The sequence below is a fragment of the Nomascus leucogenys genome, chromosome 5, assembly GCF_006542625.1.
Source record: "Nomascus leucogenys isolate Asia chromosome 5, Asia_NLE_v1, whole genome shotgun sequence".
Lineage (NCBI taxonomy): Eukaryota > Metazoa > Chordata > Mammalia > Primates > Hylobatidae > Nomascus > Nomascus leucogenys.
The window spans coordinates 51040728-51056772 of record NC_044385.1 but is presented as its reverse complement, the minus strand read 5'-3'; the positions used below and the strand labels follow the sequence as shown (position 1 = coordinate 51056772).

Genomic DNA, 16045 nt, shown 5'->3' with positions numbered 1-16045 from the left:
AGGGCGGAAGTAAACGAGAAAAGGCGGAACCTGGTGAAACTGGTTTCCCGCTGCTGCCCTCATTTTGCTTCGCCGAACGTCCTCCCTGTGTTATGACGTCTGGTGTTTGACTGGGAATCCAGAAACAGGGCACACAGCACTTAATAAACACCTTTGATTTGTGTCTGCGGAAATACGTTTTGTCCAGGCGAAACATACCTCAAGACAATATATTTTGCAGAATAGCCTCACCTGTGGGTGGTGCTGAAACGTTTTAACTTTTTTTAACTGGACTTCCCTAAATCCTACATTTGAGAGGCCTACAAGAACAGCTCTCTAGGGAGGGTGTGAAGGTGTGAGTATTCACTTTGAACAAATATGTGCCAGTCATGCTGCTAGGCCCTGGAGGTATTGCAGTGAGCAAAACAGACAAAACCCCCACTTTCATGGGGCTTAAGTTCACGTCTGCTGAATCTAGTTTGCCGATTTCAAATAAGAAATGAGAAGTGACGACACAGAGGCTTTCCAGTCAGGTCATTACAAAGAAAAAGTGTTATTTCACATAAGAGTTAACACCTTTTTAACTACCAGCGATTTGACCCATGCCACGAAGGGAAAGGATTTCTTGAGAAAACCCCAATATCTAAGGAAATGGCCCCAATTTATTTATACTTGGAGCAGGACAGAGATTAAGGGAACAGTGGACACCTACACTGGAGTTGTCACTCCTGGATCTATCTTGGTGGTGCCTTCAGACCGTGAAAAGTGAATTGTACAGTAAAGATGGGGTCAGCATGGGAGGAGGACCAGCTTATAGGAGTTACCAGCCTAAGGCTCTCTGGTTCTTAGCTCAGAGGGAGTCAGAAGCTGAGAGTAGAAAGTAGTCTTCTAATTTTAGAATGTTTTCCTTCCCTGCATTTATTTAATTTTCCCATGGTGGTTAACAATAAATCCCTAAAAGACTGATTTAGTTCATTCATTTATTCCAGCAACAAATATTTGAGAACACACTGTGTCCCAGACACTGTTCTAAGGACTGGCAGCGAAGTCCAAGACAAACAATCCCTACCTTCAGCAAGTTTGCAGTCAAGCAGGATATGGATGCTGAGCATTACAAGGGAAATGATTATTCTGAGAGAGGAAGTATGGGGTGCTACGGGAACATATAACCAGGGACCTAATTATATGGGAAAGGGACCAGCCCAGATCCAACACTTGCTCTCCCAGTTTACCTCCAATAGGTTCTTTTTAACTTGAACTAATCTTGTTTGGTGGGGTACACAGTGAGGAAAAAGAAGAGCTAGTGACAAAATCTAACTCCCTTCTCAGGCTTAAGCAAGGTGAAGGCAAGGGAGTAGAAGATATCAAGGGAGTGAGTGGTGGTAGCCACCAAAGGAGATAGCAGAGGCCCTAAAAAAAGAAAGGAAACCTAAATCTATCCAGCAGGACCAGAGAAAGAGCGCTGAGGGTGATCAGATGGAATCCCTGCATGCACTCTCCCGGCATTCTGAAAAGGAGCCAAAACAAGGAAGAAACCGGGGTATCTAGTTAAGACCTCACAAATCACTCATCCTTTCCTCTGACATGTTCATAAACTTTTTATAGTGGTTACAAACCAAAAGCTTGGTATTTCTTGGCACTTTTCCAATACCTTTTACCAGCTCACATTATCTGGGCTCCCACCCAGGCTACAGATAGCCTGGCTGTTAGCACTTCACAGAAGGGATACAGACTGGCCCAGATTCAAGAGCTGCCCTTCTAATTTGCCTACAGTGGGTTTTTAACTTTGAGCTCCCACATAGAGATGGGGCAGCCAAATACCAAGACCAAATCCCTCACTTCACCTACTCAACAAAATGACCCCAAAATGTAAAGTTTCTGTGCCTTTAATGCTTCCTGGTCCCTAAAAGCCCAACTTTTCCTCGAAGCTGAGCACCTGACCTTTAGCCAGATTTCTTAATCTTTTCATGCTTTTCATAATAGCATGGGTAATGCTTTTCATAATAGCAAATTCCACTAGGTCTCTTAGAAACTCTAAAACCAAGGCTTAAGCACTTATTTAAATAAATAAGTCCTCATGTCACCACTGATTTTGAACTTTTAGTTTTTAAAATAAGGCTAGCTCAACTTTTGAGTCATTTTGAAAAGTAGGAGATGGCCTGGTTTAAAGGTACCAGACTAGATATGGGCTTCCTTACTACGTCTCAACACAGACAGATAGGCATCACTATTCAAGAGGACTGGGGCTTGCAACCACAGATTAGCATCTTATTTGCCATTTAGGTCCCAGACTGCTTGAGCCCAGGAGTTCAAGACCAGCCTGGGCAACATAGCAAGACCTCATCTCTACAAAAATAAAAAAAAAATTAGCCAAGCATCATAGTGCACGACTGTTGTCCCAACTACTCAGGAGGCTGGGGCAGGATGATTGCTTGAGCCCAGAAGCTTAAAGCTGCAGTAAGTGGTGATTTGCCACTGCACTCCAGCCTGGGCAACAAAGCAAGACTCTGTCTCAAAAAAGAAGAGAAAGCCGAAAGGGTTAGAGACTCAGCAGATGTTTCTAGATAAGACCAGTTTGTGACAGATAGAGCTGCATTGTTCTATATCACTCTTTACCTTCACTGTTCACACTCAGATACCTCCACTAGTAAGGGAGACAAGCAGGTTTGTGCTAGGTGAGCCTTTCCAGAAGAGTACTGTCCAGCCCTTCTTCATCCCAGCCTTAACACACTCAACAGCCCATTTCTTCCAACTGCAAAAAATCTAAATGATACTGTCCCTTTTGTAGTCAGAGAAGTATATCTTAGATCCCCAGCTCAGTCTAGCTCAGAGAAGAAAATAAGAAAAATAGAGCTCTTTCCTCTTAAAGTTACCACCTGAGTCACATACTGTCACCTACCCCCTCTCCCCGCCGCATCCCTCAGCAAACACACTGGTATTTGAGTGGTAATAAGGTAAATGCCTGACAACCTATTCTTCCACAGAATCCCTAGGCTTTCTGTGTCAACAGCTTCCCTTTAGAAGCCAAATTTGTGAGCTTTCACTCCACAGGCTGGGTGACTTTCAGACTTTGGCACCCATTTCTATTTAGATATCAAGCATAGTTTCTAAGCAACCACCCAGCCAGCTCCTCTCCCTCTCACTTCCCCCATCAGGGAGCCAGCTTACTATACCAGCAGAACAGGTCAAACAGAGTTTGATCCTGGACAAATCAGTGCTTGAGGAAACTTTAACAAAACCAAGGAAAAATGTGGTACAAGAACAATGCAGAAGGATTCTGTTCCAGGCAGTTTAGCCTTGTACAAGTAGAAGAAGGTCATCGAGTCCATTTTAAAGCTGGATGCAATTTCAGACACTACTCCAATCTCTTCACTTTATAAGCAATAAATCTGAAGCCCAGAGGTTAAAGGACTTGTTCAAGGTCACATTGGAAGCAAAGCTGCAGCTAGAACTTTGGTGTCCAAACTCCCAGGCCAAATCTCCTTCTACTATGCTATATCATACTACCATTAGGAGATTTGAAAAAGAAAAGCAAAGTCTGAAGGGTGATTTTTCCATAAATTAAATCAGCTTTAAATCTAGGCATATTTGGAGAATCACAGACTTCTAACACTGTTAGAGAAAAGAGAGATTTAAAAGCTGGTTAAATCTAAACAATAAAAAAAAATCCATATGTACAATATTATAAAAAAGAGAAGGAAGAAGATGGCATTCACAATTACTGGGGAGGCAGGGCAGGGGGCAGTTGCATGCTGGGGGTGGGCTGCATGGGCTGCCAGCTCTCCTGGGTTTGAAGGATGCGGTACAGCTGCTTCAGCTGAGCAACGATGTTATCCTTGATGTCTGGGGTTGAGATCTGCAGGCGGACACTGCCACTATCAAAGGATCGTGTGAAATCACCAGAAAACATCTCGTAGATCATCCGAGCCACTACTGGAATGACCTGTTCAGGACACAGAACACAGGTGTATCCTCTGAGGAAAAGGTATTTTTAAATAGCATGATGGACCCAAGATTGAAGGACAGACCAAAGAGGCCCTGAGGAAGCCCCCCATTCTGATGTCTAAATATAGGATACGCCTTCATCTCTCTGGACCATCCTTCTGCCAAGGCTCACTGTGGAAATTGGTTCAAAAGAAGGTAAAGGACCTAGATGTAACATTACATCACATGCCTAAATAAATGACTGCTTACTTTGCAAGACTTTTTACAAAATATCATCTATTGCTTGCCTTGCTACACAACTCCAGGGGCAAAGCCCAAGTGGCCTTGCTGCCACTTCCTAGAATAAATTTATATTCCTAAAAGTAACTAAAAAGGTTTTTCTAAGAAAGGCTGGAAAGGGCCAGGTGTGGTGGCTTACACCCATAATCCCAGCATTTTGGGAGGCTGAGACAGGAGGATCACTTAAGCCACGAGTTCCAGACCAGCATGGGCAACATAGTGAGACCTCATCTCTGCTAAAAATAAAATTAGGCCAGGCATGGTAGCCTGTGCCTGTTGTCACAGCTACTTGGAAGGCTGAGGTGGGAGGACCACTTGAACCTGGGAGGTTGAGGCCACAGTGGGGCTGAGATGGTGCCACTGCACTCCAGCCTGGGCGACATAGCAAGACCATGTCTCCAAAAAAAAAAAAAAAAAAGTGCAATTTACATTGTGTGTGTGTGTGTGTGTGGTGTGTGTGTGTGTGTGTGAAGAAAAGCTGGAAAGGGTCATATCCTGTGAAGTTTCAGCAAGACTCTAAGGTTAGTAACAGAATGAAAGATAAGATCTCCACTAAATCAGTCACCCATTTTAAGGACCCTGCCTTTTCCAGCATGGGTCCTACTGCACAAACCTGAGTCTGTTACCCCATCTGATGAGACTGAAACCTACATGGGCTGATGGATGCTTGATGAGGGCTCAACCCAGACCTAGGGGCTAAAACATTGGCAAAAAGATGAAGAGTTGTTGACACAGCCTTATCTTCTCACCTGAACCAAGATGAGTTTCCTTTCCAAGGGTTTCCCATCTGGCCATTCTTCCCCAAAGCATAAGTAGATCTCAAATGGTGGCTGCTTCTCTATCTGTCCTTTCTGGTGGGCAATGAGATCTGCAGAAAGTGGAAGAGCAAGTTTGGTGTACTGGGTCATTCCACATCCACTCAACAAATATCATCTTTTATGCTGTCCATTACAATAGCCACTAGCCACATGTGCTCACTAATTTTAAATTAATTAAACAGTTCCTGGGTCACATTAGTCATATTTACATGCTCAGTAGCCACATATGGCTTGTGACAACCATATTGAATAGCACAAATATATTGAACAGTACAAATTACAGAGGGTTCTCTTGGACATCATTGATCACGACTTGCAGTTCAAACCACATTATAAAAAATTCACATCTCAGTGCTTTCCCTAAAACTGCCTGCTTGAATTCACCACTCAGATAATTCCCAAAAGAATATGTGCTGTTCTGAATATGACAAACAGGGTTACCTTCCAAAGTTAAAGACAAGCTGGTAATATTTGAGGTGTAATGATAGGGCTGTCTTCCTCTTCTGCCATTGAAGGAGCCACAACCAACTTAAAAATAGCTTCCAAGTACATAGCTTTGGAGTGAAACTCCCTTCTTTGTTGCCTAGGTCAGCTCCAATTTTTAGAACCAAAGCTCTGTTCTCCCTTGACCTCCTCCATACTAAATTTTTTAAGATCTCTGCCATGCCAGGAAAGCAGGAAGGTGAAAGACAGGGATAGTGGAAGGAATGTACTTCCAGAGAACGATTCCCACGATCAACCTTCTGAGAAATGACTTACCGCTAAGGAATGTTTCCAGACAAAATAGCTTGACCTTCTTTTGTCTCTCAATCAGGTTGGGAGCAACAAGTGATGGGGCACATGGCCCAGACCAGTACACCTTGCACTGGCACAGCCTGATGGCATAAATGGCATGACCGCTGACCTCCAGGATCAGTCCTCTGTCCATGACGTCCAGCAGCTTGCTAGTGAACAGCTTCTGCTTCTCATTGGTAATATGCTCAGGACCTGGGAATTTGACCTGCTCCAGGCTGACAGGACCAAAGAGCTCCTCCTGGTCAGGCATGGGACCCAGGTCCCCATAGAAGAGTCGGCAGCCCTGGGGGTTGCTCACGGTCATGGTCTGCCCATACTCCTTCCCACGGTACTGAAACTTGATGTCCAGGTCAGTCACTGCAAGGTTAGAGATGACAGTGAGAGTCCTGCTTCACTGCTCTGCCTGTTCATCCCTGTGACTCATGCAAGTCCATTAAGATCAAGCCACCTTTCAACCAGCATTCAGGAAGGCCACTGCCATAGTTATCCTTCCTGCAATAAAGGGAGACATCAACATATCCCTGGAAATATTCACTCAGAAGGCTGCCTGAAAGCAAACAGTTCAAGGTCCATCTCAACTATTTCTGTTCAATTGCCACACCCCAAGGGCTACAATTTCATCAAGTAAAGTGGTCCTGGTATCCCCAGGACTGAGTCTTCACACCAATGGTCATTGGAAGGAGCTAAAAACTAATGTATCTGGGTTGTGTATCATTTTTAGCTTATTGTTTAAAGAAACTTGAGGAAGAAGAAGCAATACCAAACAATTTTTCTGAAAATGACATGTGAGCACACACACTGGGGATCTGCTCTAATAATATACCATAAAAGGACACAGTTCACATCAAAGTTAATTTTTACTTAGCAAATCTCCATTGAACCCAACAGCCCTTATCAAAGCTACTTAGCCTCTTGGACAAAATTTTATTAATAGAACTCACATGGCTACCATGTGCAGTGTGAAAGGGAGACCCAAGCAATGACATTGCTTCTTCATTGAGATAAATTTGTACCAAATTCAGAAAGAGGTTTTTTTCTGTAGGTCCTAAAGCCTCTCAAAATCCAAGAGCCTCCTCTACCAAATCCATGGCCATTAACCTCCCTGTTCCACAACTGGCCTTGTCACTAAATCCCCCTGCGTGACTAATAAACCTGGGCCTCCTACCCACCTAAGACCTGAATAACCTGGAGCTGGAGCTGTAACCAATCAGAGTGTCCCTATGGGCAAGTAAGTATCAGCCAATGTTCTTTTTGTTGTTGTTGTGTTTTTTAGATCATGTCTCATTCTGTCACCCAGGCTGGAGTGCAATGGCATGATCAGGGCTCACTGCAGCCTCAACCTTCTGCATTCAAGTGATCCTCCCACCTCAGCCTTCCAAAGGGCTGGGATTACAGGTGTGAGCCACCACACCCAGCTGGGCCAGTGTTTCTTTACTTCTTCCCTGGTGACTCATGGACTAGCCAGGAAACAGAAACAGAGGGTGCCTCTGAGACAGGTAGTTTTTCAATACATGGCAAAGAAATGAAGTTAGAAAGCAGGACAGGAAAGAGTCTATAATAGAAGCAGAAGACCCAGCAAGAAAGAAAAAGTCTCACTTACTTGGGAGAGAGCTGATCCACAGTTCTGGAGAGCTATAGAAGGGCTGTATAGGTGCCTGGGGTACTTCCATCTCCAGGGGTTCAGTTTTGGGCCACACTGCCTCCGGGCTGCAGTTGCCCACACTGCAATTGCCCACACTGGCTGGCGCCATGGGAGAACCTAAAACAAAAGCATATGGTGAGTAGACAGGGGTACCACACATGCACATCAATTGCTGATGCTCTGAGAACTCACAAGGTCGGTAGACAAGAACTAAACACTGAACCCTGACCCAGTATGATCTTCCAGCCCAACAGTGATTCCCATAACTAACACAATAAGAAATAAGGTTCCCCTGCAGGTTCCCTTGCTCCTGCTTCCTAATCATATTATTTCTCCCATAAATTCATAGTTTTTTTGTTTGCTGAAGATTAATATAGACAAGTGAGTTTTCTCTGGGGGTTAAATTACAAGGAGTAAGACATTCCATACTGTAAAATTTGGCCCCAGCAATTAAATAGAAGCCGGTTGTCTTCCATAAAACGAACTCAGCTGAATTAGCTGATTAGCTTCGAGGAAGTGTTAATGCATAGAAATACCTTTAAAAACAAACAAATACTTTTACATGCATAAAATGTCTGGAAGGATACTCAAGAACCTAGAAGGATCTGACTCCTCCAGGGAAAGAAATGAAAGGTTCAGGGACAGGATAGAAGGAAAACCTTTCCACTGATTTACCTTTTTGTACCATTATGAATGTAAACCACGTGAAAGTATTATTTATTCAAAAGGATCCAATTAAAAGGTTTTTTTTTTTTAAAAAAAAAAAAAAAAGAGTATTTCCCTGCTACTGTCAAAGTTCACTTGCTCCAAAGTCTACAGATTTCTCCTCCTAGCCTCACCTCTTAGGCATCTATTCTTCAACAATTCTTCATCCTCTGCCCCAACAGCTCTGAAATCACAAAGGTTGATGTTTCTTTGACCCTTTGTGTATAAGTCTGGTTAAATTTATGTTCCCATTTTACTTTTTTGTTTTCAATATCTATTGTACAACTTTCCAAAAAAGGATTAAAGGCAGCTCAAAACGTAAGGACACACAAATATTAGCTTTAATAAAATATCAACAGAAATAGAAATAAGGATCCTGGAAATAAATTGCATCCTTTTAGGGGGTGAGAATAACAGAATGAGTCAGCCAGACATTTGGGAAAGGATCCCACATTTCTAGATGTTCAATTTCACTAAGTGAGAATGTAACGTGGCAATTTTTTGTTTTTACTTTTATTTTAGTTTCAGGGATACATGTGCAGGTTTGTTATATAGGTGAATTACATGTCCCAGGGTTTGGTATACAGATTATTTAGTCACCTAGTTAATAAGCATAGTACCCAATAGGTAGTTTTTTTATCCTCATCCTCCTCCCACCCTCCACCCTCAAGGAGGCCCCAGTGTCTATTGTTCCCTTCTTTGTGTCCATGTGTACTCAATGTTTAGCACCCACTTATGAGTGGGAACATGTAGTATTTGGTTTTCTGTTCCTGTGTTTTAGTTCACTTAGGATAATGCCCTCCAGCTACACCCATGTTGTTGCAAAAGACATGATCTTACTCTTCTTTATGGCTGCATAGTATTCCATGGTATATATGTACCACATTTTCTTTATCCAGTCCACCATTGACGGGCATTTAATTTGATTCCATGTCTTTGCTATTGTGAATAAGTGCTGCAATGAACATAAGTGTACATGTGTCCTTATGGTAGAACAATTTATATTCTTTTGGGTATATACCCAATAAGGGGATTGCTCGGCCAAATGGTAATTCTGGTTCAAGTTCTTTGAGAAATCACCAAACTGCTCTCCACAGTGGCTGGACTAATTTACATTCCCACCAGCAGGATATAAGTGTTCCCTTTTCTCCATAACTTCATCAGCATCTGTTATTTTTTGACTTCGATAACAGCCATTCTGACTGGTGTGAGATGGTATTTCATTGTGGTTTTGATTTGCATTTCTCTAATGATTAGTGACATTGAACATGTGGCAATATTGATCTGCAAGATCTCTATGAAACTTCTCTTTACTTCTCTTTTACTTGGTTGAAAAGATATAAGCGGAAGGATAAATGAAGGAGGGCCAGTGGACAAACAAGTGTCATTTCCTGATTCTCAAAGGTAGAGGCATCACCTACAGTAGGGTACCGGAAAATCCTAAATAAATCATCTTGATATCCTAAGTTTTATAGGTGGCACAGGTTATCTCATTTTGACCCATTGCAGCCAGGTGGTACTAAAAAGACAATGAAAAACTGCTTGGCTGGATGCAAGTCATTTGAGTAGGAGCATTTCAGTGGACAAATGAAGTAAAGATGCTGCAGAAGAGCAATTCAACGTGTGTTCAAGTATCCTCAGAAAAGGCAGTGGGAGATTCAGTACCTGCTCTGTCACACAGTGGGTTCTCAAGCTCCCAACTCAATTTCCCTAGGAAGCTGGATTCAAAAGCCCGTAAAAGAAAAGTCTCTTGCAGATAAATCCTATCAGAGCCGAGTACTATCAGCTACAGACATCACAAGTTTCCCATGATACAGAATAGTCCTTGTTAAGGAAGTGACACAGAATTTATACCAAGGGAAATATTAGAAGAGTTTGCCCATAACTCCTAAAAATGACACTGTACTTGGCCTGAAGAAAATTGGCAAAATGTGTAACTGATGATATATTTGTATGTTGGGTTAAGAATGAATTCAAATTTTTTATTTCTTTGAATTAGCACATAAGCTTCCAAAGATGTTCTATTGCCTGGAACCCACCCAACTCTACTGGGATAACTGAGCCAGCAGGGAGTTCCTCACCTCTGACTCCCACTTGCTAACAGTCCAGCAGCCTGGCTGCAGGGACCGATCCTGCTTTCAGGGCAGTGGTGGCCAATGTATTGACAGTTTCCAAGGTCAAAACTCCTTACATCCTCCATATGTCTCTGTACCACCATCATCCCCACTCACCATTGATGTTCAGGAAGGGGAAGGTGTCCTGGATGGGAACATGGTGCTGCGACTGATCCAGCTCATCTTCCTCATCTTCTTCATCCACATCATTATCCTTCTCATCCCAGGGAGCAGACCCTGTGGATCCTACCCAAGATACACAAGCTCACAGGTGAGCCATTCCGGTTGCACTGCCACCCGCGCAGCTGACCCACCATTCAAGCTAGGGACTGCTAACCCAGAGGCTCCTCAGGTTCAGTACACACCCTCAATGTCCTAGCTAAAAAGAGTGAGAATCAAGGAAACGAACACTTCTCTCATGGAAGGACCTCCCTAGATTCACTGGAGCACATGTCTAAATTATCTGGCTGTTAGTACTTGTTAAGTATGGAGTTAATTGGAAGGATCAGGAGATATTCTCTCAGTCAAAGTATCGTATGAATTAAACGATCACTTACCCAATATGTATAAAGAACTTATTACCCTGATCTTGTCACTATTATATGTACCGAAACATCACTATATACCCAATGAATATGTACAATTATTATGTCAATTAAAAAAAATTTTTTTTACAGATCATGTTAATTTTTTTTTACAGATCATGTTAATTGATTCTCACAATAGCTTTTGAAGTAAATAGGAAAGCTGAGATCCCATATTTTAGAGTTGAAGAAACTGAGGCTCACAAGAGGTAAAATGACTTGATTCAAGTCCCACAAGTAGTAAAGTGATAAGGGCCAGGTTTAGAACGCAAACCTTTAAAGCTTTAATCCCTTCTCCTTCAAAACTACCTGGCCTCTTGAATCCCAAGAGAGGCTACTTTTACAGTAGAACTGTATACCCCTCCACTTCCTAATGCTTTAAGTAACCAGGCTAAAAAACATTTCCCTAAGTAAGCAAGATTTTGCTTAGTCTACGTCTTTTGTTTTCTGGGTCCTTCCCAGAGAAAGGCTTTCTTGCTTTATCCATCTTAAACTGTGTAAATCAGGCTGTTTTCAAGTTGACTATCTCTTAAGAGTCCAGCCCAGAATCTGGCATACTGCCCACCTTCTCCCCAGCACCTGGGGCCTCACCTGGGTTAATGATCGAGCCCTGGGGCTGAGGGATGTCACACACTTGATATATCTTCACTGGGTTCATGGGCACCTCCTTGGTGCCATCATACATCAGGTTGAATTCTCTGCTCTTATTGAGAGCACAGCGTAGCTGGGCCTTCCATTTAGCTGGGTCAGGGTCATCCACCCCTTCCTGGTACTTCCCTGTCTCTACAGCCCAGGCCTGAGAACAAGAAACCACAGTGAGTCCTATCATTACCCAGAGCCACTGCAAAGCGTGTGCTTACCCTTTCTCATATACACAAACACACACACACACACACACACACACACACACACACACTCTTGCGTGACTGCCCCACCATCCCAACCCTAATTTACAGAGACTGCAGCAGGAAACACTGCCCTTAGGACCAAGAAGACAGGTGCCTAAGGGAAATAAAGCCATGTGCAAACACAATATATTAAAAGGAGGAGCCTTATCTCAAGCACTGGTACCAGCACTCATCAAGACGACAATGCTCTAATGAAGGGCTGAAGATAAAGCCTGGGGAAAATATGCACCAAAGTGTAGCTGGTAACTCTGGATAGCAGAATTTCAAGTAAGTTTTTTTCTTCGCTTATTCATTTTTGACATGAATTGCTTATACAACAATAGGTAAGATAAAAGAGGCCTGGCAGAAGATATGAAGAGTTTGGCCTCCTGTGTTCCCTCCTGTCAGTCTTCAATCTAATACATAAATAAAGAATTGTAAGCCAGGTGCAGTGGCTCATGCCTGTAATCCCAGCACTTTGGGAGGCCAAGCTGGGTGGATCACGAGGTCAGGAGTTCGAGACCAGCCTGAACAACATGGAGAAACCCTGCCTCTGCTAAAAATACAAAATTAGCTGGGCATGGTGGTGCATACCTATAATCCCAGCTACTTGGGAGGCCGAGGCAGGAGAATCACTTGAACCCGGGAGGTGGAGGTTGTGGTGAGCCAAGATCATGCCATTACGCCCTAGCCTGGACAACAAGAGTAAAACTCCATCTCAAAAAAAAAAAAAAAAGGAATTGTAGAAACCAAGTGCCTTTAGGAGGGGAGGAAACACACTAGGGGTTCAGCTTGCCCCACTGGCTGAGGGCCTCAAGTCCTAAAAACTCCACACCCCTTACCTTTCCCTATCCCCTCAAACTTCTACTTCATTAGAAACATCATGCGTCAACCACACCAGTGGCTGGCAGCACGGACTAAAACCACTTTGACTCCTTCTCTCTGGTTTTCAAATATGGAAACTCACAGCACTTTCCTCAGACAAGAAGAAGTTAGCCTCCCCAATGAGGAAAGGAAAAATCTAAGCCGCTCAAGTCATAGACCAAGGTGCTCAGGAGCAAAGCAGGGAGTAGACACCTAGCCCTACTTTCAGCTCTAACAGGCATTCTTGTTTCTACTCATGGGATAGCCACTCTGTCCCATTGCTAACAAGTTCTCTGATCTCTTTGTGCAGGAGTACAACTTGTTCTGATGCCGAAAAAGTAGGTACCATTAGCAGAGAACTCAAGACAGGAAGCATGCACCAACGTTTTCAAGCTAACAGGGTATATGACTTGTCCAAACCCAATCCCTTCCTCTGATTCTAATCATAGGCTTCTTTACGCTGAAATTGAATTTTTCTGCCCCATCCTTCAAGAGCTCTGATCTCCTTCAGTCGCCCCCTGAAGAACCTCACAGTCATGAGGAAGTTTCCTCAAAAGCTAATCTAAATCCTCCTCCTCCAATTCAGATCACTTCCTCTTACCATCTTTTCAGATTTGGGTCCCTCCATTTGATTTGTGGTACGGAATGAAGAAGTTTGACAACATTCTGCTGCCCCAGGTGGCTGAGCAGACACTAGGGGGCCTAACTGCTGCTCCATTCTATCCAACTCCCTACAGGAGATTTCAACTTCACTGGTCACTGGTATCTGGAAGGCCTATCTCCAGTTACCTGGCAGTACCTGGCTGCTGCCTCCCCACATTTTCCCTTCCATTTGTTTGATCCTCTGTGTGCCCACGCTAACTCTGGCCCCACCCAGCTGACTCGGGCTATGAAGACTTTGGCAGAGCTCTGCACATTTCTGTGGTTCCCTAAAGCCCTGCTCCTCCATGGAGAGCAGCCAGACCAACCCAGAACCAGAGCCCCAGCCTTCCTGCTCACCACACAGCCATCCCCAGCACCCACCCAGATTGCACTGGGCACCAAAGTCTGATGCAGTGAAGAGCCGTATCATTTAAGACTGGAACTTTAGAATCAAGAAAGGAGGCCAGGCGCGATGGCTCACACCTGTAATCCCAGCACTTTGGGAGGCTGAGGTGGGTGGATCATGAGGTCAAGAGATTGAGACCATCCTGGCCAACGTGGTGAAACCCCGTCTCTACTAAAAATACAAAGATTATCTGGGCATGGTAGTGCACACCTGTAATCCCAGCTACTCAGGAGGCTGAGGCAGGAGAATCGCTTGAACCCGGGAGGCGGAGATTGCAGTGAGCCGAGATCGTGCCACTGCACTCCAGTCTGGGTGACAGAGCAAGACTCTGTCTCAAAAAAAAAAAAAAAAAGAATCAAAGGAGAGCCTAGGAGGAACCACATGGCAATCATTGTGATTTATAAACATCGCTTGTTCAAACCCATTCTGAGTCTTGCTAGCAAGAGATTCTGATCACTGTGCAGGTCTTTATTTCTCTTCCTAAAGAGTAAATAATCTCTGCATTTTTATAGTGCTTTACAAATCCCTTTCCATACGTTATTTCACTTGATTCTCACAAGCAAGACTAATTTCATCCCCATTTTACCAAAGGGAGAGCTGAAGCCCAGAGAGGTTAACTTGGTCAGGGCTACACATGCAGTTGATGGTAGTAGAATTTGAGGCCAGGTCTTCCAGTTCTTGATCAGAAAGGGCAGTAGAATGGGGGGTGGGATGCAGACAGAAAGTCATGGGTTCAAATCCTACCCCCAACACTTACTGGCTGTGTGACTTTGGCAAGTTATTCAGCCCCTCTAAGACTTGGCTTCTGTATCAACAACATGAAGGTAATACCTCCCTTACAGGGTTGTCATGAGAATTAAAAGAGATAATGGACACAGACACCCATTTAATGTTAGTGCCCCACCTTCATATTCTGCTAAAGACCACCAGAGCTTGGTACTGTGAAAGCACCTCCCTCTGCACTCTGCAAACAGATGCACAGATATAACTAAAACAAAGCCACCTCCCCACAGCCCAATTTTCCTCAAGCCCCAAGCATGCAAGCCCAAAGCATCACTCTCATGAGTAGGGCTTTCAGGAAATAGCCTCTTCCCCAGGGCCAGCCACTGTCTTGACACTTGAACAGCAAATCCAGTTTCAGACCATGGCCACAAGAGGCCAACTGGGCCAAGATGGGCCCGTGCCCTTCTCAATGCCAACTCCAATAATTGATGCTGGTTTATAGGTACTAACCTTATCAACTTTTATATTGTTATTTAAAATCTAAATTAAGAGCAGTCATTTACCTTCTAAGTACCTTCAGGTCAATATTCTCTCTGCCTGTCCTCTCTATACCTGACAGAACTGAGTTGGGTGGGAAATATCCTAAGGATGGCTTTCTTTTGAACCCTGCGCTTACATTTTCTGCCCTTTCCCAACCCAATTTCAGCAAGGACCCAAGGCACGAATCTTGAGAGACCCACAGTAGAGACTGTATTTCGCTTGCGACTTCTAGCTTATACTCAAAGAAGAAAAGGGCAAACAAACTAACTTCTCAGTGTCTTGGGATGCAGGAACTAAAGCTACTCATGAGATGGAAGTGACCAAGAAAGAAGCTGGTCTGGAGCAGAGACACAGCCTCCAGGGTTTCAAACCATGTGAAAACCTTTCCCACAACAAGCCTGTCCACCTACTTCTGTCTTAAGTCAAGCTTTGGTTTCACTTTAATTTTGTAAAATGCTATGTAATTAAATCTTGTTTTCAGTTAAATAAAATGACTGTCATATCAGTGCTATTTCTTATTTTTGAAAAACATTTATAAAATTAAAACTTGTAATTAAATCACCTTTAACTTTTAAGCAGCAGTTATAGATGGGGCGAAATATTTTAACTCAAAAGAAAAGCTTGCCAGGTGCAGTGGCTCATGCCTGTAATCGGAACACTCTGGGAGGCTAAGGAGGGAGGATCACTTGACCCCAGGAGTTCAAGACCAGCCTGGGCAACATGGTGAAACCCCGTCTCTACAGAAAAAATACAAAAATTAGCCAGGCATGGTGGTGTGTGCTTATAGTTCCAGCTACGTGGGAGGTTGAGGTGGGAGGATCGCTTGAGCCTAAGAGGTCAGGGCTGCAGTGAGCTATGATCATGCCACTTGAACTCCAGCCTGGTTGACAGAGCAAGACCATACCCCACAAAAAAAGAAAAAGAAAGAAAAACTTGCTGAGAGCCCTCTATAGCAATCACATAGGCTATACTGCATGCCTGCTAACACCTGATAGTTCTGTCCTGGTCTGAGTATCCATTCCCAGGCCCAGGCACCTCTCTGCATAGCAAGAGCTCTGAATGATTGAGGAGGAAGAGTCAACTGCTGACCCTCGCTAGCTTTTGAAACAAACACATCACTAC

The 16045-nt window shown here is 43.7% G+C and overlaps 1 protein-coding gene across 2 annotated transcripts in view; it reads right to left on the bottom strand.

Moving 5' to 3' along the window:
* Positions 1-945: 945 nt before the first annotated feature.
* The window catches only part of IRF6 (interferon regulatory factor 6), a 41322-nt gene continuing 26222 nt past the window's right edge, over positions 946-16045 (bottom strand). For both annotated transcript variants that reach the window (XM_030813068.1, XM_003273011.4), the window contains exons 4-9: positions 11453-11657; positions 10395-10523; positions 7417-7575; positions 5781-6173; positions 4953-5071; positions 946-3922 (exon numbers count right to left, since the gene is read on the bottom strand). In XM_030813068.1, the coding sequence (XP_030668928.1) occupies positions 3698-3922; positions 4953-5071; positions 5781-6173; positions 7417-7575; positions 10395-10523; positions 11453-11657 (1230 nt within the window). In that variant the 3' untranslated portion in view covers positions 946-3697. The remainder of the gene's footprint in view (positions 3923-4952; positions 5072-5780; positions 6174-7416; positions 7576-10394; positions 10524-11452; positions 11658-16045) is intronic.